General features: G+C 36.0%; 1 protein-coding gene, 1 long non-coding RNA gene and 1 pseudogene across 13 annotated transcripts in view; 2 read left to right on the top strand and 1 right to left on the bottom strand.

Moving 5' to 3' along the window:
* Positions 1 to 26,935, bottom strand: part of LOC149080384 (protein FAM91A1) — a 609,292-nt gene that overhangs the window by 298,819 nt on the left and 283,538 nt on the right. For all 12 annotated transcript variants that reach the window (XR_016193568.1, XM_089239515.1, XM_089239507.1 and 9 more), the window contains 2 exons: positions 19,129 to 19,226; positions 6,283 to 6,371 (listed from right to left, as the gene is read on the bottom strand). Coding sequence is in view for 11 of the 12 variants with exons in the window: in XM_089239515.1 (XP_089095641.1) it covers positions 6,283 to 6,371; positions 19,129 to 19,226 (187 nt within the window). In the remaining variant the exon portion in view is untranslated. The remainder of the gene's footprint in view (positions 1 to 6,282; positions 6,372 to 19,128; positions 19,227 to 26,935) is intronic.
* On the top strand, positions 8,616 to 9,589 carry LOC149080386 (uncharacterized; annotated as a pseudogene).
* LOC149080385 (uncharacterized) lies at positions 12,758 to 26,153 on the top strand. The gene is made up of 3 exons (XR_016193569.1): positions 12,758 to 12,901; positions 13,004 to 13,144; positions 25,889 to 26,153. It is a non-coding gene; the product is annotated as an uncharacterized LOC149080385 (long non-coding RNA).

Here is a 26,935-nt window from a genome sequence, read left to right as displayed (position 1 = left end):
TCCTATTGACCCTTTCTTCTTCAGACTATCAGCTGCGTGTCATTGGCTCTTTTTTTTCGGTGTCCACATGGCCCCCACATCCTGAAGCAGGGCCCCCAGGCTGGGATCTTTTGTGGGGCCCTGACGAGACTTCCACGGGCCCCCTTTATGAAGAATTTATAGCGTAAAAAACAAAAAATAGTGAAAATCGTCCCAGCCTAAGGGCTGGAGCCTTGTCAGCCTACCCCTTGTGGGGCCCCATGGGCATCCATCAATGGTAAACGTGTCTTCAGTCTTGTTGCTTCTTTCTTCCTTTGAATGCACCCTTCCCAAAGACTCCTCCCAAACTCTGCTCCATGAAAAATTTTGTTTCTACTGTACTCACATGGTCATAAAATTCGGAGACAGACCAAAGCTTTAAAACAGACCAAATGTTTTGCCTTCTTCTCTAGTTACCATTGCATTATATTGTAAATTTTCTTTTTTATTCTTTTACATACAATGCATTACCATACAGCATACTTGTAAAAAAAATATCCATACATTTGCATCCCCCTTTGCCTTCACTTGGCAGCTCATTAGAAATTACAGGGTAGTGAAGGTACCAAAACTGATACTTGCCTCGGGTGACTGGGTGCATTCTTATTTCTAGTTTAACAGCCCCTGTCTGTCTTCTCAAGTTTCAAAACATTGTTCTTCTCACACACATCAAAGTAAGATCAATATCAAAATATAACAAGTGAACTTTCAATTTCGAAAAAGATGTCCAACTGCCACTTCTTAAATCCTGCAGCTCGGGTGTGGCGCACCCCTTGCACCCTCGCTTAAGCCGTCCCTGCTTAACACTAGAACAGCGGAGTGAGTGGGTCAATTTGACTCAAATCAAACTTCGTTTTCATTTATCTCAAAAACTTACACGCAGATGTTAAAAAAATTTTGTGACTTTTCATGATATCATATGAATATTAATTAATGAAAATTTTATTATCTTCACATTTCGTGTTTCAGAGCTATAAGCAATTACCTAGAACCGCGGTTTGGGTCATTTTGACCAAACGTACTATTCTATAGGAAAAAAAGGGTGCAGAATTTTCTTGGAAGTGGTAACCCTTTCTAAAATTTTTTGTAAATGAAGATAGTGAAGAATAAAGGTCTTTCAAGGTCAAGGCCAATTCATCGTCAGAGCAGGTTATCTTTTTTTCAATAGGGTAATGACACAAGTAGAGCTAAATATTTTTTTCCTTTGTAAACTTGAATACCTGGAATTCTGACGGGACTCAATGAAGATTTTGGGAGAGTAAAAGCTTAACTCTAGAAAAAAAGTGTAGTTGAAATTTCTGTAGGGAAACGATGTCACATAAAAAGAGTAAACTTCTGGCTTGCACTAAATATGTTTTGCACAGATTTCGAAACCTTGGGAAGTATCAGCGTCCAACGAATCTCTCTTTCAGAGCACATAGTGATGCAACTGATCAAGCCATTTGAGAACAAGGGCAGAAATGCCTCAACTGACACCTCTTTTCACTACACTGAAGCTGTCTCAAATGCTAAAAGCCAAGAAATACGAGCTTAGTAGAGACGATGAGACGAAATCGAAGAGCAATATTATCTCACACAATAAAGATAGTGAACCTATAGTTGTATAGAACAGTGATGCCACAATGGCAATTTATCAAGGAAAGAACGATATAAGTTTTTCATTACTCGGCACACTTCATCTGGCAGTCGATATTGGAAGTAGTTAGCCTCAACAAGCTTCCTCACACGCACACAGAATCTATTTCACACTACAATTCAACAAAGTGCAATGATGATCGTAGTTGTAGCGATCAAATGTTTAGAAAATATTCGGCATCATAGACGTTTTCTATAACATCCTGGATCTCACTATAAAAATATTCGTGTATTTTGTATAAAGCAATACAGAAGGCCAGAACTATTTTTTGAAAGCAGTTCCTCTAAAATCTCATTGAAGAGCTGCGTTCATCATACATGTTGCCCTTGCGCAAAAGGAAATGTTCGTGCGCTCTTGATCATGTATCTGTTCGTGAGCGATCAAAATAATAATAATAATAATAATAGTAATAAATAAAAATAAACGTTTTAACAATAATTAACATTTAATAAACAATAAAATTTTTGCATGGGTTGTGCAACTTCAACATGCAGTGAATGTGCAAGAATAATGAAAAAAACAAATTGCTCAACTGCTCATTATAAATTCCACTATCAGTAAGAAATCAATACTTATTTGATAGAATCATATTATAGACTTTTTCATGCTCAATTTGAGACGCTTATTTTACATCTTTGTCGTATTATTGGATTACTGAAAAATCTTTTTGGACTGAATAGAGTAAATAATGTATAATAAATCTTATTTTTACTGAATTACATCATTTTTTTAGCTAATTTTGAAGCCCATTTTATATTCATAAACAAATATAATTTTCCATTATGAATACATAATTAAACAACATTGATGAAGAGTAGGGAGAAACCCAGAAACAAAAAATAAATATCCTGTTTTCACTGTGAAACACTGTTTTTTCAAAGTTTGGGTCAATTTGACCCAGTCTGCGGTTCTAGGTATACCCAAAGTGCCGCGGTTCTAGTGTTAAGGCTGTAGGCGGAGTGGTGCCTTGCATTTTATATTCATGAATTATTAGGGGCAAAGCCGTCTTAAGAGCACCGTGGACCTTCAGGCCAACTGATTTTTCTGAGGCCCATCAGGCAAATTGGCAAATTTGCATGTATGCTTCTCGAAAATTTAAAATAGTCCAAACTATTTCTCCAAACTTCTTGACCCCATCTTGACAAGATATTTATCTGCGGACCCCCCCCCCCCCATATAGGGTGACCATGTATCCCTGTTTTCCAGGAAATTTTTTATTTTTGGTTAGAAAAATCAAAAGCATTTATCAAAACGCTTTTTTCTTTCAGTTCCAATATGCGGAATGAGTGATGAATGAAATCATTTCAATATTTAGTTAGCAGTGTTGTTTTATGAAACTAGACGCGTAGGGAGGTCCATGTTTCTTGATTTTTATATACAGTGTACTTCAAAAAGAACCATCTAATTTCAAAATGAAATTACACAGTTCTTCGTTTGTAATCAATCATTAATAATATTGTTCATAATACATATGAACAATATTATTAAGTGTTAATGGTATATTCTAACCAAAAATTTCCTGGAAAACTGGGACACCTGGTCACCCTATATATGGCTACCACTTCACAGACTTTTTTAGTAGACCTTCTTTATATTACTTATCATTCTGGTTTTCTTAATTTTGGAAAATACCTATATAACTTTGAAATTAAATTATTCTTTCCAAGTCACACTGTATAAGTATTCCTTGACATATGCAAAAGAGAGGGGGGGGGGGTTCTAACAACTCCCCTCAAGCCAAGATTATAGTGTTATTTTGCAGGAAAACATAAAAAAAAACCCTTCAGAAGAAAAAAAAATTCGAAACCTCCCCCCCCCCCGGGAGAAAATTCTGTGTACACCTATGAACGTAGCTATTAACTTGATATATTGACTGGATATTTTTATTTACATTGTGAAAAGAGAATTATTTCTTATTTATACGTTTTTATTTTAGACAATATCTCACAACCATGTCAGTTCATTCACACAGCCCTACCTTAGGGGGTCGCGACCAACACTTTGGGAACCACTGCTTTAAACTATCTCATTTTTGTCAGGCCCATGTGTTAATGCGGCACTGGGGGGGCCTCACAAATAGCCTCAGCCTCCAGTTCTAGCCCCAGGACGACCCTTACCTTTCTTTTACGCTGTAAATTCACTATACAGGAACCTGTTTTAACTTGTCCTAGGGGCACACCAAAGATCGCAGCCCAGCAGGAAGGGAGGGAGGTTTATAAATTTAAATAACAAAAAATGACTGGAAAAAAAACTAACAAACACTGACAAAATCTTTGAAAATTTATCCTCTAGTTTGATAGCAATAATGCTTACCTTTTCTATAAACAGTGCCTTCGGCATCAGGGATTTCGTTTCAGCTGCCACTTCATGTTTCACTTCTTTATATTTGAATAACTAATGTTATTCGTTTAAAAACAACACTAAATTCACATTTGCGCACGGCTTCTAATGCCATCATGCACAAGATGAACTTCTCTCTTTTAAAAAATGGTGGTCTTCTTTGTTGACGCTCAGGAAGGAGAGATGAATGTCCTTTTCCGTCATTCTAAACGGTGATTCCAACGTTATGGTGGGAGAAAAATTAGATTATTTGAAATAAGACTAATTAGCGTATGAATAATGCTCCTTCAAAACAAAAAGCTGTAAAAATAAGAGTAAGACAATTTTAGAGGAAAAAAAGATATTTTGACATTTATTAAGAAAAAAAATTTTTAGAATACCATTCGGTATCAGACATCAAAAATTTCCAACCTCTTTCCAACGTTTGATATTCATTCAACGTTCCAATGTCAGTCCGACGTCCTAACCATACATAATGATATCATTGCACTACTGGAGTAGGGAGTGATAATTTTCGTCCACTCATCAATATAATGCTTTCTTATTTCTGGTGGAACCCGCGTTTTTATTTGATCTGTGACCATCAATTTTTTTAGCCCTTCAAAATCAGTCACTTGCAAACCTTCTACCCACTTATCAAAATATTTAGAGAGTTCAAAAACCAAATCCTGCCACAGCAAGGATGAATATTTCTCTGATGTTTCACAAATTTTAATCAAAAATTTTCTGGGATCATTTTGAACCTGTTTAAAAGAACCTTTTTGATGTGCTCAAAATAATCAAAATTTTCTTCTGATTCCTTTGCTATAAGTTGTTCCACGTTGAGTGGTAAAAGAGCCAACACAGCAGACGCCCACCTTTTTTTTTCTATCCCCACTACACTTGCCTTTCGAATAAAGCAAAAAAAAACAAAGCGATATCTGTTTCTTTTTCATTGAACTTGGGGACAAGCTTTGTAAGCTCATAGCTTCCCCCACTGCTTCTCATATCGAAATCCAAACAACCTCGACCCTCATTTTTTATTGCTGCTTCCAAGCGTAGTTTCTCTAATTGAAACTCCTGTTCTTTCTTCCCTTTTTTCTTCTGCCTTTTCCTCCATTTTTTTTTTTTTAGTTTTCTCTTAGCTAATTCCTCCCTAGCCTTTCGCTTTTCGACTATATTAAAATATTGCTCAAACTCTCCTTCATAATCTGCTGAATTCATTATCAGTCTTTTTAGATCTAAAATCTTCATCCTATCATTCACATTCTCCTCCCCAACTCTTCCGCTAACAACCTCAAATCTTCTTTAGCTTCTGCAAGGAATGCCATAGCTGATAAATTTACAAACAAAAATTCATAATAAACTGAATTCAGCTATTTTACAAGAGTAATCACAATATGCAATCTGTGACAAATAAATAAAATCAACTACAATATTTTTTTAAACAGTACTGTGCCTCAAAAATAAAATAGTTTTGCCGTAATAATGGCACTTACCCCTTCGGAGTGACTCAGAACCCAATGAACATGATTTGATGACCCCAACAATAACTATCACTGTCGCAAAAGTCACTGGGTGAAACCGTTGTTCATGCACTACACTACTTCAAGGCACTTATTTTTCTCCTGATGGAGTGGACGACTCAATTCCTCCAGATGGTACTGATGACAGATTTTTCTAGACGGTACTGATGACCGATTTCTCCTGACGGTACTGATGATCGATTTATCCAGAAGGTACTGATGGCCGATTCCTCTTGACAGTACTGGTGACCAATTTCTCCTGACAGTATTGGTGACCATCTTCTTCTTTTACGAAGAGGAACATGACAATGTGAGACATCCGAAAACGATGTGAGACATCCAAAAGCTTTGAAAGAGTTCTACCTCATTCTCTGGAGATCCCACCCTTTCCTTTGGAATCATAATGTCATCAACTTATCAGAGCTGTCGCCAAATGTGCCAAGTCTGTCACCAATTTGGTGAGATTTACAGAGAAATTTGTTAATGACTATTTACAGGTGAAAGATGACATAGCAAATGATAAATAATGACTATTTACACAATTTTTGTAACAATATTTCTAATATTCAGATTGAGTTTTTTTAGACAAAATACTTGAAATATATACTTCAAAAATTTATTCTAATAAAATATTATCCATACCCTATACTTTGGTGTCACCATTTATAATAAAGGAAAATTTCTTCTAATTGACAAGAAACTTAGATATTAAAAAAAAATTAATATATAAATAATTTAAATTTACGAGATGTACCTTGGGAAGGATAATATCATATACCATACCTTGAGAAGGATTTATATCAACATCCACTGAATCATATCCAAAATCATCATCTGGTGGCAAGATGAAGTTTTTGATATCAAAATGTTTTCTAGATAAATAAAAATTAAAACAAATTTTCAAGTTTTTCCTTGCAGAAGACAAGAGTTTGCATAACATTAATACAACATGTTGAGTGATCTTAGAATGCAAAAAAAGGAAAGAAAAAACATCAACACTTTTTTTTGAAAATGAGTTCTTATTTTTTATAATAATTCTACCAAAAAATATGAAAACATGTCTTTTATTTACCAGCAGAATTATGAATCATTATTACATTGAGAATTGAGTGTTCATATATATTGAAAGTGAACCAACCTATACTATACTACTGAGAAATTTTATTCCTCCAAACAAAGGCCACCAATGGGACTATGAAAATGTAGCTGTTATTAGGAAGTAACTGTAGTTGAGAGTTTCAGTACTTAAAAAAATGATTCCATACAAAATCATAACAACCCACACAATAATGAATTAAAAGAAGCAGTTTTAAAATATATCATGTGGGCCTATAAAATTTATTTTTCATTTAAGAGATTTGTAATTGATCATTTTTTCTATTGTTATGACATTTTATTTCAACAAAAATCTGTCAAGATCTTCTGATGCTTTTGTTTTGTACTTGAAGATGAACACTTTAGATGGATTCACTGAAAAACTGCGTTGTTTTTGGAAACCTCGTCCATCTGTATTTGTCAGCCACTTGCCACTGATGCCATTACTATCTTTGATAACTTCAAGTTTATCTTTAAAACCTGGAAATTTTCATTTTTAACTCAAACGTATAGACAGACAGACATGGCCGCTGACCGCCCAGAGAGACCATCTTCGGATGGTTTGCGCTCTTTCCCAAAGGTATGAACGGTCTCGGAACACGAATAGACAGACAAAGTCAGCAGATAAAAAAGGCAAATGGTTTTGAGAAGAAATTGACAGTTTCGTGATCAAAAACGTGTAGTAATGTACCCTAACCTGTGTCTCCACAGATGTGTTCTTCAATTGATTGAATTCTTCCTCTGATAAACCAGCTATTTGTTGTTACTTAGACACATTGTTTTCGATTAGTTACTACACGAGGACCCCTTGGTCAAACAGCAAAAGAATTAAAGTAAATCAGCAAATAATTGCCCCTTCTCAGGTTATGACATAATTCTGCTCATTTATATTTTTACTATATATATATATTTTTTTTTCTTTTTGAAACATATAATCCAGTGTAACACTTAGTAACTCTTTGTAGGCCCTCAAGGGGTCCACAGATGTCATCTTGGAAACCAGTGACATATGAAAAGAAACCATGTTAATTCTTATTTTTATAGGTTCATGGAGAAGAATTTGTGGGAGGAAAAATTTTTTTTCCCTTCACCGTTCTAATTTTATACTCCATCACACACAGGGTTGGTAAAAAACCAGTTTTTTTTGTAATAACATTTACATTAAAAACTATAAAATTTCTAAAAAATCATTCAAACTTCTAATAATTAATTAAAATAAAATGTTTATTAATTCAATTAACACAATTCCCATATTAATTAATCTATAAATATTTACTATATTTTAACAAAAACCAGCTTCTGCAATTTAGTTATTTTATAGCTTAACTCAAGGAAATATTTTGTGTTTGAGAATTCTAAATGTTATTATTAACCATACAATATAAAGATGTTTCCCTCCCCCTAGTTACTCTTTTAATATGCTTAATAAGGACTCTATTTTGCAAAAACTATGGTAAAAACTAAGCAATTACAGTGTGTTCAATGAAGGATAATTAATGATATTTAATTAGCAATGATTAACAAAATACAGGGTGATTATAACTAAAGTTCTGATTTCAAAATACTAAAATAAAAACCACTGGTCAGAATGACTAGAAAATTTGTATTACCATTCATGAATGTTCCTGAGGCAATGCGACAGGTTTTACACACTGCCCAAAGTCCACAAACCCGACATTCCACACCGACCCATAGTCTCGAATATCGGCACTGCCTCTTACAAGCTTGCAAAACACCTCGTCTCAATATTTTCACCACTCTCTTGCAATAACACACACACTACGAGAAATTCAGTTGAATTCGCACAGAAACTCCATACCTTCAACCCCGTCAACACAAAAATGGCCTCTTTTGACGTAAAGTCTCTTTTTACGAATGTCCCTGTAGAAGGCGCTCTTCGAGGTCTGGAGACCAGACTTACCGAATTCCATTTTTCCCAATTTGAAATCTCTGAACTGTTAGACCTTACTCGGGTCTGTCTCAACCAAAATATGTTCTCCTTCAACAAACAATTCTATGGTATGACTGAAGGCCTTGCCATGGGAAACCCTCTCAGTCCTGTACTTAGTGACATCTACATGCACTATTTTGAAACAAAACTCTTCCGTGATACTCGTTTTCCTTTTTATGTCAGATATGTTGATGATTGCTTCGTTCTTCTTGACTGTAACGCTAACATTGACCATATTCTAAATACTCTCAATTCCATTGACCCTTGCATTCAATTCACTATAGAGGAAGAAAACAATAACCAAATTGCATTCCTGGACATATTGGTCACTCACCATGAACAAACCTTCTCTACACATACGTGAAGTGAGCCATTAATATCTGCTCTTCACCAACGTTACTCGATGCTGAACTAAATATCCTTAGAGCAATAGCAGTCGATCGTGGCTACCGTAGCTCTCTCATTGATAATCTACACAGCAAACTGATTAAAAACACTTCCAAAACCAAGCCTAAACCTGAACACAAAAACTTGATCATTTTGCCTTTCTTCCCAAAAACCAGCCAACGCATCACTAAAATCCTTCGAAAATACAATTTTTCTGTGGTTTTCACCCCAGTCAATAAACTTCGTTTCTCTCAACTAAAAGATCCCATTGACACACTCAACAACTGGGGCATCTACAGCATTTCATACCAATGCGGATTATCATATATATAGGCCAAACTAAACGTGCCCTAAAATACCATTTAAATGAGCATATAAGATACGTAAGCAACCAAGACCTTAACCGCTCATCCATAGTCCAACACTGCTGGTCCTCTGACCATAAATTTGACTTCTCGTCTGCCAAAATCATCCAAAAATGTTTCTCACCGTCTGACTTGGATTTCTTCGAATCATTCCACATCAACAAAAACACAAACCTGTTGGTCAACGACCTATCTAGCACACCACCCTTCTCAAAAATCTGGCAACAGTTTCTACAATAATTATTCTTCTCCATCAGCATCACTATCATGTTCTCGGTTGTGATTGGCTCCGCCATTTTTCTTCTTTTTTCCGTCCTCTTGCTCTTTTGTTACCGGTTCATTTTGAATTTGACTCTTGTCTACAACAGCGAGTAACTCCCGCTATAAGGAGTTTTTTTGCAATATTTTCTTTCTTCTTTGTTTCTGCTACTGATGAAGGAACTTCATACAGTTCTGAAACACATATAGCCATGTTCGTTTTGGAATTTTGGGTACATCCAAACGTCGATTATTCAATTGTATTAATGGAATTTCGTATGGCAAAGGGGGAAAAAAATACTTAAAAATGTAAGGTAGATGGCACTGTACCCATCCAGCACATAGGAAATTTGTTCACAGAACATAGACGTGAACTTATTGAAAATGTTGGAGGGGCTCAGGCTCAAATAATGGAACTTTTTTTATACGACACGTCGTATAAATGCGAAAACCATATAACTGGAACTTTTTTTTCGAAAATTACCTCCCCTCCCCTTCTACAGATGCTTCCCAAAAAAAATTTCTTTGGGAAGCATCTTGTCCTTTAATGAACGAAAATTGTCTTTTAATGAACGAAATTGTCTTTTAATTGAAAATCTTCTGCTTGAGAAGAAATATTATACTATCATAATATTACTGTTGCTTGAGTCTCAAGTAATTTTACTGTATTCATTTCAAGATTTAACAAAAAGAAAGTGTTATTTAAACCTTATATAAAACGTCCTATAGTGTTACTTTTGGTTTCTATATCTAAGCAAAAAGTAGATGATGTATTGAGTTCCGTTGTCAAAAGATTTTACTCTAAAAGTAAGAACTAATAGTGTACATGTTTGCTATCAGTAGGGACGAAACTAGAGGGGAGGCAGAGAAGGCAACTGCCCCAGGCGGCAAAATTTAGGGGGGTGGCAGTTTTAGATGGGAACAGAGAACACCATTACAAAATTATCGAATGTGGGGGCGGCAACATCATATTTGCCCCGGTCGGCAAAAATCGTAGTTACAGCCCTGGCTATCAGCATACCATAGCTCATTCAATAATTATTTTAGTACTTGTCAAAAGCTATTGAACCAGTCAATCATCATAAATTTTATGGCTTTTTCAGTAAAAAATATCATGAGAAACTACAGTCGATCCCGCTTAGTTTTTCCGCTTACAACGTTTCTTCATGATGTGTTTTTGAAAATCGGGTAACACTGTATTTCAGTGACGCCTTTTTACCAATTGAAAAATTATGCGATTCAATTGATTGAGATGGTGTTTTCCAAAGACTTGGGAGTTTGAATCGAAGTGAAAACGTCGATTAATTGAAGTGTATACAGGCAGGACCCAGGGTAAAGCAGGAATTAGGAGGCTCCTGCGACAAGAGGCAAAGATGTTAATTGGTCAGTGAATGTATGTTGTTTGAATTTCCGGGGATCAAAATTATAAAGGCTTCATTTGCCCATGCCGAAATATGGCCCTGTATATGGGAATAATGTATAGGAATGTATAGCAACTGAAGCCAAACGTTGTACAAATGAGTAAGGTCAGAAACGTATAGAAAGGGTTCCATTACATTTTCCTAAAAGCAGTAAAATTTCCACAGATGATCACCTGAACTCAAACACAAATATGATTCAGTGGCCACCTCTATTCTGGTAAAATTTCTATGGCGGAGCACCGTAGGCTCCTCTTTTATTTATCAAATTTACTGATTTTATTTTATTTTCTTCAAGTGACTGCGGACACTTCGGGAAGTGCACACGGAGCGCCGGTTGAGAACCGCTGCTTCAGTAAAAAGTTTCCCAAAATTTGTTTCATAGCCCTCCTTTTCAAAAAAAAAAAATTCTCATCTCTCCCAACTCAAGCCCACCCATAGGATTCTATACTAAATCCATAGCTTCTACTGACCCCCTGGACTATTGCATCGCCCCCTTCCCCCATGGGGCAGTATTTCACACTTTGGAAAATGCTGCTTTAGTGGCCATTCTTGGTTATTATACAACTTAATTTAATGAAAGGTCATTCAGTGGGAGACCGGGAAATTGACCTTTTTATTTTTATTTTTTTGCACTATTTATAAATTTGTTATTAGTCCCGTTTTTTGCATTTACACATTTTAACCTCTTTTTAGCATTAATGTGTGTGTAAATGTGTGTAATTGAAGAACTTTCAGAATAATTACATATTTTCAAGTTGTGTGGAAGATTAATTAAATTTTTATCATTTTTCAAATTAATATTGCTCATTATACAATAAAAGTTTGTTATAACGACAGCACACAACCACGAGAAATATTTTCGTTGTAACGTACTTCTCATTATAAATGAATTTTCCCTTTTTAGTCTGTAAGGACATAAAATTATTGAAAATTGCTGCTTTATCTGCATTGGAACGTCTTTGAGATCATATAGTTCTAGTACTGTATTAGCGAATGAACAGAACTCTAGTTATGTGAAATTGATTTTTGATCTCAAAGCAGTTGATTCTCTAAGAGTATAAGACATTTTCTCATAGAATTTCATATCAAAGCCGTTTCGAACAGCGTTTAACCTTTTTTTGGTTGTGACCCCCTTTGAATCAAAGCCTTGCTATTCACACACTGATGCTGTTAAAGTGCCGAAATGATGTGGTTGCGCAAAATAGATTATACCGCTGGCCAAGTACAGCATCATCTATTCGTATATTTTAAAGATTTTTTTTTCTTTTGAAAAAGAAAATTTCATTGCTTCATACAATGGACCCATGCTAATTTTCAAGCCATTCTGACCAGCAGTTTTTATTCGTGTTTTGGAATCAGAACTTTAATTATAATCAACCTGCATATGACTGATTATTTTTCATAAATCACTTACTACTGCACATCTTGACCAAATAGTGACCTTACTTACAATACTTGTTAACACTTTCAGGTCTACGCCTGAGCCAGACTCGGGATGCCATTTTGCCATTTTTTTTTTCAAGGGAACTAAGCCAGAGTCTGACTTGGGCTTAATTTTTAACTCTCATAGGTATAAAATGGATGAATATATATGTGCTGCCAGTGTATTTAAACATAATCTATAAATCTTCTAGTTCCAAAAAATATATATAGATGGCAGCAGCCAATGAATGTAGCTTTATAAAGCGATGTAGAAGTATAGTTGAAATATATTTGTCTTCCTAGGTAAGGTAGCCGTGTTTGATGTGTTTCACAATGTCTCAAACGATTTTCGACTTATCAGATGCCGTGCGATTTGGCTGAACTTAGAGATATATTAGCACACGATTATTTGTCAGAGTTATCAGATTCAGATGATCCAGAATACCAGCCAGCTTGTATAAGGGATTCAAAATCACAGTTCTCAGATGACAACAATAGCACCAGTAAATATATTGGATTTTTTGCTTTCGAACAATTTTGTGTACATTACTTATTTTTTCAAATGTTTTTGGACCTATATTTTACAAAATTATTATTTGTTTTAGATGATGAAAAGGAACAAATCAAAGGCAAAAACTGGAAAAAGATTGAGGAAAGAAACTCGAACTTATTACGAATCTTGTGGTGTTGCTCCTGCCTGTAAATGTGTGTTTTGAAGTGTACCATACTAAAACCAATTTTACAAGGTGATAGTCTTTTAATAAAAACTATTTTTAGATACAGTAGACTCTCAGTAACTCGACACCCTAAAAGTATCGACAAACATGTCGATTTAAGCGGATGTCGAGTTAGCGGGTTTTTGCTCTAAATTTTTGTCCCATCGTTTTTGTGTATGTAATTATACGCATTCAAACAATTCGATTAAATAACATGCTAATTCTCTCATTAATTTTAATTTGGGTTTGTTTCATAACAGAATCAAAACATATAAAAAAATTTACCTCGTGAAAAATAATCAAGTATATTTGTTTTTCTTTCCGCAGAGAAAACAAAAATTCTACATTGTTCAGTTTATCCCGCGATTGTTCGGCTTTTTCCTAAGTGTGTAGGAATTGATGTATCACATCTACAGCTTTCAATGCATCATGGGGAGATGCTGTAGATACTTCATCTGAACTGCGGGTTTTTTGATATTTCGATAAAAAAAACTAACAGGTTTCAATTTTTCTAATTTGCAGCCAAAAGAACTGTCAAATGATCTTTTTTTTTTTACCTCCTTCACATTTTTCACCTTTGAAGGCAAGCGTTTGGTTAGGCAAAAGGCAAAAAAATAAACCTGTCTCATCACAATTAAACACACATATGCATTTATACTCTTCTATCATTGGTTTCAGAATATCATTCTTCCCTATTTTCAACTGTTTCTTGAGATGCAGATATGCTCTCTCCACAAACTTTCCTAAAAACAATGTCATGGCGCTCTTTGAATCGGGTCAACCATCCACTGCTCGCAGTAAAATACCTTGAATGAGATTTTTTGCAAAATCCTTTGCTTTCTCTTGAATTTTTGGTCCGGATAATGGGATTGAGTGTGATCGAGTGGATTTGAACCACAAAAGAGTTGCTTCTATGTCACTGAAGTCTGATTTTCTTGTGCGTTTTCTGCTTGGTTCATAAGATTCAAATGCTGACAAAAATTTTTCCTTATTTTTGGCAAATGTTGAAATAGTGTTCCGTGCAACTCCATATTCTTTGGCGAGTTTACTCTGAGTTTTACCTGATTCTATTTTTTTTTTAAATTTAAACTTTTGATTTTAAACTTAAAGTGTGAAGTCTGTGTGGAGCCATTGAATGTCATTGTATTCACGGCTGTCGATACTCAAGATGACATATTCAGCGTCTAACTAGGCTTTAGCTCTTTTTCTTTTACTTTTTTTCCAAGAAATCATGAAACTGAGTTCCACCGAAAACATTCTTTACAGCAGACGATATCAAAACTCCCAATAGATAAGATTTTCATCCCTATTGGATGTTGACAATATCCACACGTTTTTTTGACCATGAAAAGAATGAAAGACCTTTTTTGGAAACTCCACTAAAATGATAAGCCAGCCTACAGGTTTCAAACATTCATTCTTCACATACACGCCCGCCCCCTCCGCCCCCAATGCAAAAAAGGGACCCATCATAGAGAACAAGGAAACAAAGGATTCTCAAAGTACCCATGAACAATGTCAAAAATTCTCATAACTGATAATAGAAGGCCAATTGTAAAAACCAGTCGTGGTGAAGGGACAAAAATCGTAGTCGACTTAAGCGGAGTTAAGCCAAACATGTGTCGAGTTAGAGAGGTTTCCCTACATTGAAATTACTATTGTGCCAACCAAGGAAATAATACATGTCAAGTTATCCACGTGTCGAGTTACGGAGAGTCTACTGTATTTGTACAACATTTGGGTAAGTTTTTATTCAGAATTGTTTGCAATTTTACGTTGAAAAATGTTTTCTTATACAGAACTTTTTTTAACACTCTACAACATACTTTTTTAATTACTTCTCATTAAACATTACCTATCAGTACCTTTAAATAATTGCTCTATTATGAAAGAAAATAATTTGAAATCTCTAGCTAAAAAAACTGTTAAGATATATATATATATACAAAGTATTTTTAAAAAATCATGAAAAGTGCCAAAACCCTCAGTCCACAGAGACGAACATAGTCGAAATAGCTCAGACCCGAAAGTGTTAATTGATTGGCAGTTAAATTAACTAGTTTAGATTTGTTGATAGATGGAGGTAGATGGGGAAATAGAACATTTTTTGTTCAGGGTGTCCTGATGGTGTTTGGCATTTTCACAGTATGCCAGAATGAAGTTTGCTCTAAGCTTGGGAGAATGGCGAAGCACTGTGAAAGCCCTCGTGTTGAGATGCTTTTAAATGGGACAGACACAAATGTTCCTTGACGGCGCCTAGTGCACTCATGAGATCTTGAATGAGGAAACGAAGTAGTATATGTTTTCAAAAATCGTCAACGAATAACGCAAATACCAGGAAATACTAAAAGATTCCTAATGCATTTCGATATGCTATGGGTGTCATCTTCAGAGGATAAGACTATCGCTCTGACAGAGTTTCCCACTTGGATTGAGTACCAAATCTTCAATCTTGGTTGCTCAGTGGAATGAAAAGTCGTTATTCAAGTCAAACTTCATGGCAAGAATGAAGTGAAGCTCCTGCGTGTAAGTCTTTTTGCAACAACATGATTGACTGCTTGTGAAATGGAGTGTGCCATCGTAGAAGTCTAAACCGGCCATGGATTCCACTTTGTGCAAAACACATTCTTCTTGAAATTTGAATCTATGACCCTCTCTTGCCAGCAGTGAGCATGATGGTTGATTTTTCATTCTTGATTTTCAACACACCACATGGATTATAATACAAATGCCCCATTCTTTATTCTGTAGTACAGCATCTTCAGGGGATTTGAAACTAAAGTTTTTAGTAGGCACCAAGATGACTTGGAGCAATTGCTACTCATTATGGATGATATAGACCCTCATGTTCAATTCACATCTGAATTTGAAACAAATAATGAACTACATTTCTCGCACGTACTAGTAACTGAACAAAAATCATATTTCCAAACCTTGGTCTATTGTAAGCCTTTCTCGTTCTCACTACCAACTCATTTTAGATCTTGCCATCCCATGCAACAGAAAGTCTCAGCATTTCGTACTTATGTCGTGAGAGCATTTAACACCTGCACAGATCGAAACACATTAAATCTTGAACTTGAAACCATCAGAGAAATTGCTAAAGACTGGGGATTCAATAGCAAGGTTGTTGACAAAACGAGTAGAAAATTCACCAAACAAGCAAGATAAACCACTTTGGAAAATATTACTGAGAAGCCACTCAATGAAAGTGTAGTTATACCATACAAGCCAATAGTTTCACTTAAGATCAAGCCGATTCTCAAAAAGTTTAACCTTACAACCATATAGATGTGCCTACTAAAAAACTTTTTTTCAAACCCCCCTAAAGATGCTATACCACAGAATAAACAATGGGGACATTTATTATATTCCATGTAGTGATTGCCCGCTTGGCTACTTAGGACAAACACGAAGACCCATAGAAACTAGATTAAATGAACATGCTTGCTGTGTTAAAAATGAAAAATGTGAAAAATTGACCATAACCACTCACTGCTGGCAAGAGGGCCTAAGATTCAAATTTCAGGAAGCAAGAGTTTTCCACAAAGTGAAATCCATGGCCGATTTAGACTTCAACGATGGCACACACACCTGGGCCTTCAAAAATAAATTAGTTAACGACAATAAATCAACACCACCAATTGCATTTGCCATGGCTTAAAATCATTACGAGCAAGAATTTAAAGAAAATTTGAATACACCAATCGGATAGCTCCATTTTACAAGCAGTCAATCAGGTTGTTGCAAAAAGACTTACACGCAGGAGCTTCGCTTCATTCTTGCCACGAAGTTTGATTTGAATAAACATATACAGTAGACTCTCGGTAACTCGACACCCTAAAAGTATCGACAAACATGTCGACTTAAGCGGATGTCGAGTTAGCGGGGTTTCACTCTAAATTTTTGTCTGATCATTTTTGTGTACATAATTATACGCATTCAAACAATTCGATAGAATAAAATGTTAATTCTCTCATTAATTTCAATTTTGGGTTGTTTCATAATAGAATCGAAACATATAAATAAATTTACCTCATGAAAAATAATCAAGTATATTTGTTTTTCTTTCCGCAGAGAAAACAAAAATTCTACACTGTTCAGTTTATCCCGCGATTGTTAGGCTTTTTCCTGAGTGCGTAGGAATCGACGTACCACAGCTTTCAATGCATCATGGGGAGATGCTGTAGATACTTCATCTGAACTGCGGGTTTTTTGATATTTCGATAAAAAAAACTAACAGGTTTCAATTTTTCTAATTTGCAGCCAAAAGAACTGTCAAATGATCTTTTTTTTTTACCTCCTTCACATTTTTCACCTTTGAAGGCAAGCGTTTGGTTAGGCAAAAGGCGAAAAAATAAATCTGTCTCATCACAATTAAACACATCTGCATCTTTATACCCTTCTATCATTTTTGGTTTCAAAATATCATTCTTCCAATTTTCAACATTTTCTTGAGATGCAGATATGCTCTCTCCACAAACTTTCCTAAAAACATTGCCATAGCGCTCTTTGAATCAGGTCAACCATCCACTGCTCGCAGTAAAATACCTTGATTAAAATTTTTTGCGAAATCCTTTGCTTTCTCTTGAATTATTGGTCTGGATGATGGGATTGAGTGAGATCGAGTGGATTTGAACCCCAAAAGAGTTGCTTCTATGTCACTGAAGTCTGATTTTCTTATGCATTTTCTGCTTGGTTCATAAGATTCAAATGCTGACAAAAATTTTTCCTTATTTTTGGCAAATGTTGAAATAGTGTTCCGTGCAACTCCATATTCTTTGGCGAGTTTACTCTGAGTTTTACCTGATTCTATTTTTTTTTTAAATTTAAACTTTTGATTTTAAACTTAAAGTGTGAAGTCTGTGTGGAGCCATTGAATGTCATTGTATTCACGGCTGTCGATACTCAAGATGACATATTCAGCGTCTAACTAGGCTTTAGCTCTTTTTCTTTTACTCTTTTTCCAAGAAATCGTGAAACTGAGTTCCACCGAAAACATTCTTTACAGCAGACGATATCAAAACTCCCAATAGATAAGATTTTCATCCCTATTGGATGTTGACAATATCCACACGTTTTTTTGACCATGAAAAGAATGAAAGACCTTTTTTGGAAACTCCACTAAAATGATAAGCCAGCCAACTCAAGCCAGCGAGTTCAAGAGACAACCAAATGACATATTCAGCGTCTTACTAGGCTTTAGCTCTTTTTCGAAGAAATCGTGAAACTGAGTTCCACCGAAAACATTCTTTACAGCAGACGATATCAAAACTCCCAATAGATAAGATTTTCATCCCTATTGGATGCTGACAATATCCACACGTGTTTTTGACCATGAAAAGAATAAAAGACCTTTTTTGGAAACTCCACTAAAATGATAAGCCAGCCAACTGATTTCAAACATTCATTCTTCACATACACGACCGCCCTCCGCCCCAATGCAAAAAAGGGACCCATCATAGAGAATAAAGAAACAAAGAATTCTCAAAGTACCCATGAAAAATGTCAAAAAATTCTTATAACTGATAATAGACAGCCAATTGTAAAAACCAGTCGTGGTGAAGAGACAAAAAACGTAGTCGACTTAAGCGGAGTTAAGCCAAACATGTGTCGAGTTAGAGAGGTTTTCCTACATTGAAATTAGTATTGTGCCAACCAAGGGAATAATAGATGTCGAGTTATCCGGATAGTCGAGTTATCCACGTGTCGAGTTACCGAGAGTCTACTGTAGTTTTTTCATTCCATTGAACAACAGAGATTGGAGATTTGGTACTCAATCCAAGTGGGAACTCTCGGTCAGCGTGATACTCTTATCCTCCGAAGACGACACCATAGCGTGTCGAAAGCATTAGGAATCTTTTAGTATTTCCTCGTATTTGCCTTTTTTGTTGATGGTTTTTTTGAGTAATAAGTAAGTACCAGTGATATTTTCTGTTTTAAAAATAAACAGAAAATGTTAGAACAAAATGCATTTGAACATTCAAAAATGCTTGAAGATGAAAAAAAATTACTTTGAAGTTTCGCACAAATCAACTTTCCAAGAAGTATGCTCATCGATTTGCCCTTTTTTATGAGCAATTCCTAAACGGCAATACATAGAAACAGCATTCTGTAAGAAAATAATAAGTTTAAAACTATTTTATTTTTTTTAAATAACAACAAAAATTAAATTTTTCAGACAATGTAAATTGCATTCAATGTTGAAAATTTTTATAATTTGTGAACTACACTGCTAATTATTGGCAATAAATGATGAAAACTTCAAAGTCGAATATCTCTGTAAATAATGCATTTAAAAACATAGAATTTTTTACAAGTGAACTTTTCTTGGAGCAAGTTCTACATTTCACTAATACAAGGAGTGGTCACTCTACTATAACTACCTGAGTTATGGTGTCACACTTTGTCACTAGAGGACTAGGCAGTGTGGAAAAATAAAGCTTTATTCTTCCTGACAGGCATGTATCTAGCAAAGGGTGATCACCCACAAAAGGGTTTTCTAACAATAGGCGATGGGGCGATCACATTTCCCAAGAGCTTCATGCAATCAAAAAAAAATAATAATAATAATAAATGAAAAAAAAGTTTTCTTAAAAATTTCATCTCACTAAAATTTATGCATTCCAGACAGAAAGTGCAACCTTGAGTTTTCTTCTTTTGGTAAGGTCAGAGAAATAAAGAATCCATAGTTGTAGAGGAGGGTCAGTCACATTCATAGTTATATAGCCTAGGTTTCTTAAGCGATTCCACGTGATTCAACCGTCACGCTGCCTTTCCAGTGCAAGGGGCACAGATGTAGATATTGAATGACCAATCAAAAGCTATCGAATAAGGTGGATCATCGTTTTCCAGTCTTTTCTGTGCTGCTTCAGTTCTCAAACATGCAAGCTTGAGGTAGACTAAAAAATGGTAGCATGTACAAAAAAAAGGAATTTCCGTAAGTGAAAATTTTTATATACTGTATATATGGAAGAGTAGATAAACTTTTGGGCTGTTGAATAATCTTTACTTGTTAACTAGGAGAAGACCCTTCAATTACTTCATTATGAGGACTTAAAGGAATTGACTAGGTGTACAGGCTTAAGGTCCAATCCGCACCTACTCGTGGTGTAGCCTATAAGTAGCCATGTTTAACATGTGGGGAATGGACGTGGATGGGCTTCCTCCTACCTGCACTGGTCAGTGTAGAGAATTACAGCCATAACCCTCTAAAATGAAATATGAACTCTGTCTATAAACTAAGACCCTCAGTACTCAGCAATCTGAGTTTCTCTGAGGGTAAACTATCTGTGCAGTCCTTAGTAACTACTCATCATCATCCTTTGGTGTCCCATAAGGGAAAAGCCTAGGCAAATTTTGTCCATTGCTCTAACACCAAGTGGTTTAACTTGAGTAGTGGGTCATGTGAATATGAAGAGAAACATTATTCTGTGGAAATTCCCAGAGTTTGGGGGCAGCTCTGGGGACAAAAGTTATGGTATCTGTTACCATTATATTGAATCTCTGTATGTCAGAGATTATGGAAAACCGCAACCGGTAAAGGCCATATCAGAAAATTTGAGGCTGCTCCTGTCTGCTCTACCTTTTTTTTAGAAAAGAAGCAGAGGTGGTCTCAGAGAGGTATAGCAGAGAACTTGACATGAAGTTATTAAATTGTAACGCATGAGAGTTCAAGTTAGAGCAGAATTGAAATTCACCATGAATCCAGGTGTTTAGTATAATTGAGGAAATTTACAAGGTTGTAAATGCTTGGGAGCATTTACAAATACAGTTAGTGTCACCTGATGATCACCGAAGTAGTTCCTTCTCGGGATAGAGAAGGCGGGACATTGTCCCACATAGTGGAGTGGAATTTTGTCTTCTCCACACGCAGGACAAATAGGTGAATCTGCATAGCCACAGTTGTGTAGGTGTTTCGCTAGGTTAGCATGACCAGTAATGATCTGTATAACCTGTCGAATTTGTTTCCTGTTCAATGAGATGAGTTTTTTGGCAATATTCGGATGGGTTCCCAAGGCTAGCTTGGCCTGTCTGCAGTCCTGCCTTGAGTTCCATTGCCGCAAATGTTTGTCTTCTATCCACTGTTTGACACCTCCTTCGATGGTTGACATCGGAACAGGATAGAAAGGTTCAGGTCTAGATAGCTTCATGTTCATTGCCTCTTTAGCTATCTGGTCTGCGAGTTCATTTCCCTGGAAATTTACATGACCAGGAACCCAGTAAAGGTTGATGTTGTTGCCTAATGCTGCCAAGTTATTCAGCACGTCAGTGCAGTATTTTACACACAGTTGAAACTTGGGGAAGTTGTCAAGAGCCAATAGTACTGCTTGGCTGTCAGAGAATATAACAATTTGTTTGCCATGATACCCTTTGGTAATCAGACTTTGAGCCAGTATGGCTATTGCTAATACTTCAGCTTGAAAGACTGTGGTCATTTTGCCTAGATACAAATGTATTCTATGGTAGTCGTGATCCACTCCAAAGATGCGAAAAATTGCTCCAGCCCCAGTATCAGTAATCCTGGAGCCATCGGTGTAACACTCAATAACTCCTGTTGAGATGTTATCAATTATGTGAGCAACTTCATTTCTCCTGGGTATGTGGATAGTGAAGCATTTAGTGAAATTTTTTGTTTTGGAACAGGAGTCTGTAGTGATTGACAATAAAATCTATTCAATTTATTTAATTAACAAAAACAAATCACAAAAATCCCTACATAGGCATGGAACAGACATACACACATGCAACAACATGTGACACCTCAACCAAAAACACAGAGCATCATCTCCAGATGGCTTTGACTTCTCTACCAACCACAAGGAAATATATATATAATATCCGGATGGCTTTGACCGATTCCCCACAGGTAGTTCCTCCACCAGCGATAACGAGAGAACTACTTGCAGGGCAACCTGAATCTGACCTGTCTACCTGAGCGGGTGGTCATGAAAGGTTGGTCCTCATCACTGGAGGTCTGTTGATCTTTTGAAATTATTGTTACCTGCTGATCGTTAGAAGTTGTTGTTGCTTGTTGATCGTTGGAAGGCTTGTGGGCATTGAAGGGCAGGTCATCACAGCAGATGTAAGCCTGTTTGACTCTGTCTATGTTTACAGATACTGGTTGACCTTTTATTAGTATTTGGAAGACCTTTTCTGATCTTGACAGCACCTGGTAAGGTCCCTCGTATGGAGGTTCTAGGCCTTTCTTCACTCTGTTTGTGCGGAGGAAAACATATGAGCAAGAAAGCAGGTCCTTGCTGACAAAAACAGAATGTTTTCTGGGGCGAACAGTCTGTCTTGGGCTTAAATTTTCCATGGTGGTCTTTAACTGATCAACGAAGCTTGGTGGATCTGGGTGATGACGAAAAACTCTCCTGGAAGTAGTATAGGTCCACCATACATCATTTCCGCAGTTGTAGCTTGCAAGTCCTCCTTCCAGGCGGCTCAAAAATCCAATAGAATCGTGGGAAGTACTGTTACCCAGCGGTTAGTTGCATGAGCCTTGATAGCAGACTTAAGGTCTCGATGGAAGCGTTCTACTTGATCATTTGCTTGTAGATGGTATGATGTGGTTCTCTGGCGATTGGTTCCCAAGAACTTGGTTAGAGCCTTGAACAAAAAGGACTCAAAACTGGACACCTTGATCTGAGGTGATTCTGTCAGGTGAACCGAACCAAGCAACCCATGCAGCATAGAAAACCTTGGCTATCAGCAGAGATATCCGGCATAGGGAAGGCTTCAGGCCATTTAGAGCCATATGCACCGGCACGGTTTAAACCACGACCGCAGGTTACAGTGAGGTTCACTTCAAAAACGGTATTCTCCGCACCTGAACCATGACTTAAAAACCAGTTTTGGTGGCTGGATCTGAATCACCGTTTTTGGTGGATCAGTAGATGAACCACGGTTTAACACATGCGCATTGTGCAATATCTCCGCTGTCTCCCCTTTTTTTTCTCGTGAAAATAATGGCGGATTTGATGGATATTGAACTTTTGGAAATAATGGAGTGGATTGAACGATGTCCACGAATTGTTTTCACCGATCGGTCGTCCGACATGGACGTTTTAAGTAATGATGATTTTATGCAGCGATACAGAATATCTCTTACCGCAGCGGAAAATATGCTTGCGGCCATCTCCGAGAAATTGCGATCAAACAGTATTAATAACAGCTTGACTCCAGTTGAAAAATTATGCATTGCTCTCAGGTACTACGCGACCAGATCTTCTCGATCTAGGAGATCTCTCTTATGTGAGTCAGCCATCATGCTGCCGAGCAATAAATCAAGTGTCAAGAGTTGTGGCTGAATTGGCATGTCACTTTATCAAATTGCCCTCAACAGAAAAGGAGAGAGTAGAGGTAAGGAATATGCATTATTTGTGTGTTTATAATGTCTGAATGAGTCTGGATTTAGCCTGTTTCTGCCATTAGCTAACAAGGTATGTGCGCAGGGCCCCGAAATTGGCTCTACTTTATGCATATACACGCACCCCTTCCCCTGCATGCACCTCTGCCTCAAAGAGAGAGCAACGTCTGTATATATATTCCTACTTAAAAAAAATACATATTTTCCCAGGCCTGAACTTATAACAGGACCTGTCTGAATCTATATACGTTTTACGTACAGAACTTTGCAACAACGAATAGTAAGAACTGGTGTGTTGGAGTGGTGTCGAAGCCGGGGGTGCTTGAACACCCCCAGAATTAAATACTAAAAATCGTATGCATGAAATTCAAGCCAATCCTCAGCACTTATGAAAAATTTTCCAAAAAAAAAATTGATTTTGATTACAAAATCGAAGTAATTAAGTTGTATTTCAGAAAATAGTACAGGTTTATGCATTTTTTAAAATGAATATAATTTAGGAAGGTTATGAGTTATCAAACTCATGGATGAACTATGTTGTAGGGCAGTGGCTCCCAAATTGAGGGTCGTGATCCCCTAGCGGCAATGAACTAGGAGGGTAGCAAGAAATTCTTCAAAATAAAAAAAATTCAAATAAAATTTATTTTATTTTTATAAAAGTAAATAAAAATATGGTTAATCCCTAAAAAATACCTTTACGCAGCCACACTACTTACCATGTACCATGGTGACTCAGAGAAAATCATCTGATTTGAAAGTTACATATTTTTTAAAATGAAAAAACAAAGAATGATAAGTAATATGTGAATACAAAGGGGGAAACTTATACGTTTTGCAACTAATATTAATCATGTAGGTCATCTAATGTTGGTGGGTCACCTATAAATTTCTTGTCAAAAGGGGGGGGGGCACCTTGAAAAGTTTGGGAACTACTGTTTTAGGGGAAAGAAATAATTTTTGCCCCCTCCCTCTCTCTCTCTCCTGTAAAATTATTCTATAATTTTATATAACAGCAATTTAGTTATTCCTAAAAATTTCCCGCCCGTGCCAGTTGCCCCCACCCCTAGTTCAGGTCCTGATTAGACAGCATATAAATAAATGCACTGGAAACTACATCACAGCAAGTTTTACTTATTATTACCTACTTCTTTTAAAATTAACTCTAGTTGTGCAACGAGTTTAAACATTTGTTTATGGGAAATGTAATTTGCTTATAAAAAATAAACATTTATTAAAACAGTCATACATGAATTATTATGGATTGATATTAAAACAATTTATGAGAAAAGTGCATGTGAAAGAGTATTTTCATAAGAAAAAAAAAACTCATCTATATTTATTTAGATTGCCCAAAAATTTCATGGAGCCAGTGGTTTTCCTTGCGTCTATGGGGCTATAGATTGTACGCACAGAAAGATTATGAGTCCTGGTGGAGATCAAGCTGAAGTTTTTCATAACCGCAAGGGATACTTTTCATTGAACGTCCAGACAGTAAGCGACGCCGACTTGTTTATAAGAAACATTGTGGCGCGATGGCCAGGCAGTACACAGGACAACAGTATATTTGAATCTTCACATTTGCGGTATTTATGTGAGAACAATTTCATACCATCAGTCTACCACTTGCTGGGTGACAGTGGTTATGGATGTCCATCATTCCTACTGACACCTATTTCTGATCCGTCATCAGCTGCAGAGAAGAAGTGAGTGATAGCAAAAAATAGTATAGGGAACTTATGAAGGGTATAGCAATTGTTTAAGCAGAAACAAAATGAGAAACTTGGCTGTACTAATCAGACTGTAGATGGACACCTTACCAGATTTCACAGTAGTCTTATAAAATAGCGGCACTAGTAAAATAAATATCATATTCCCCTGCATTCATCAGCATACCAGGAATTCGAATCATAGATGCTATAAATTCTGCAATAGTTTTGTTCTAAAAATCAATTTAATTTGAGGAATGCATACTGTGATCTTCATCTAACCTCGCTTTTCCCAGCGTGCCAGAAACGGATGTGATCCTCAAAATTCGAAAAGCTTGTGTCCCACTCACGTTTTATGGCATGCTGACGAATGCAGGGCTATCCCCTCCTCACTACGTGCTAACCATTCAAAGAGCCTGTATTCGCTTATGCTATGAGTATGAATTGGATAAACATAAATAACGACATAGAAATTTTGTCACAAGTGTAAAACTGCATCCATAGGGAATACCACAGAATATTTGTGTAATGTTGTAAATGTTAATGCTCATTTTGAGACAGTATATTTGTAATCATTCTATTCTCTCAATTAAATATTAGTGCCACTAATTTCAAAAATGTATTTTATTTTTTTTCTGTAATTTTTATTGGTTTGCAACATGCTTTGTATTAATTTTGATGGTTCCCATTCTGCAGGTACAATGATGCCCATAAACTAGCTAGAAGAACAGTTAAAAGACACTATGGAGTTTGGAAAAGAAAGTTTCCTTGTCTCTCTATCGGGTTACGCTGTTTTCTTGAGAATACTATGAACCACATTGTTGCAACAGCAGTATTACATAACATTTCACGGGCAGCTAGTGATATCAGTGAAAATGACATTGATGATGAAACAGAGACAGGCTTCGCTGATGCAAGTATTCCAGACAGTATCTCTGGGAATGCAAAACGAAACACTATCATTCAGTCATTTTTCACTAATTAATTTTTCCTTTTTTTATATCAAACAAAACATTGACATTAATTGCAATATGCATATCACTCAGTTCATTTTTTTGTAAGTATTAATAAAGTGTATATGTAAGACTTGTTTTTTTCCACCTTTACTTTTGTCTCCACGACATTTGTCTTTGCAATTGATATTAATTTCTGCAGATGTAAAAACACTTTAAAAGAACATATTTATATATGAATTAAAATTACAGATCTGTCAGAATTTCAGTAAATTATTAATATAAGCCTATATCTAAAATTTGTTGCATGCATTGAAATGTAGGAAAAAAAAAATTTAAGCTCATGTTAAAAAAATGTAATTATTGAAAACATTTTCATACACACTAGAAACATAACTTCAGAGACTTTTATTCCCAAAGCTAAGTTAAAACTTTTCACAGGTAGAACAAAAAACTGTTATATTTCTAATGGAAAATACTTATATTTGTAACAAAGGTAAATAAATAGCCTAGTGGTGCTACTCAATTTTCACTTATTCTTACTGTTATATACAATACAACTTACATTATCTGGGAATTGGATTAAACAAAGGGTGCAAAAAAGACAACTTCATGGAAAGAGAGTCAAGCATGAAATAATAACAGATACTGTAACATTAAATGTGTGCTATTTGGTCATTAGAAGATTATTTAGATACTGAAATTTTTTGCTGTAAACAAGTCTTTATCCCTTTCACTACAAAATTAAGAACTGGTATGGGAGTGAAAGGGTCGATATAGCAGTATTTTG

The sequence above is a fragment of the Pholcus phalangioides genome, unplaced genomic scaffold (assembly GCF_987345545.1).
Source record: "Pholcus phalangioides strain wild (caught in Gottingen) unplaced genomic scaffold, Ppha-v1.0 ptg000011l_1, whole genome shotgun sequence".
Lineage (NCBI taxonomy): Eukaryota > Metazoa > Arthropoda > Arachnida > Araneae > Pholcidae > Pholcus > Pholcus phalangioides.
Note: the sequence above shows the minus strand (reverse complement) of the source record. Positions and strands in the feature narration are given on the sequence as shown.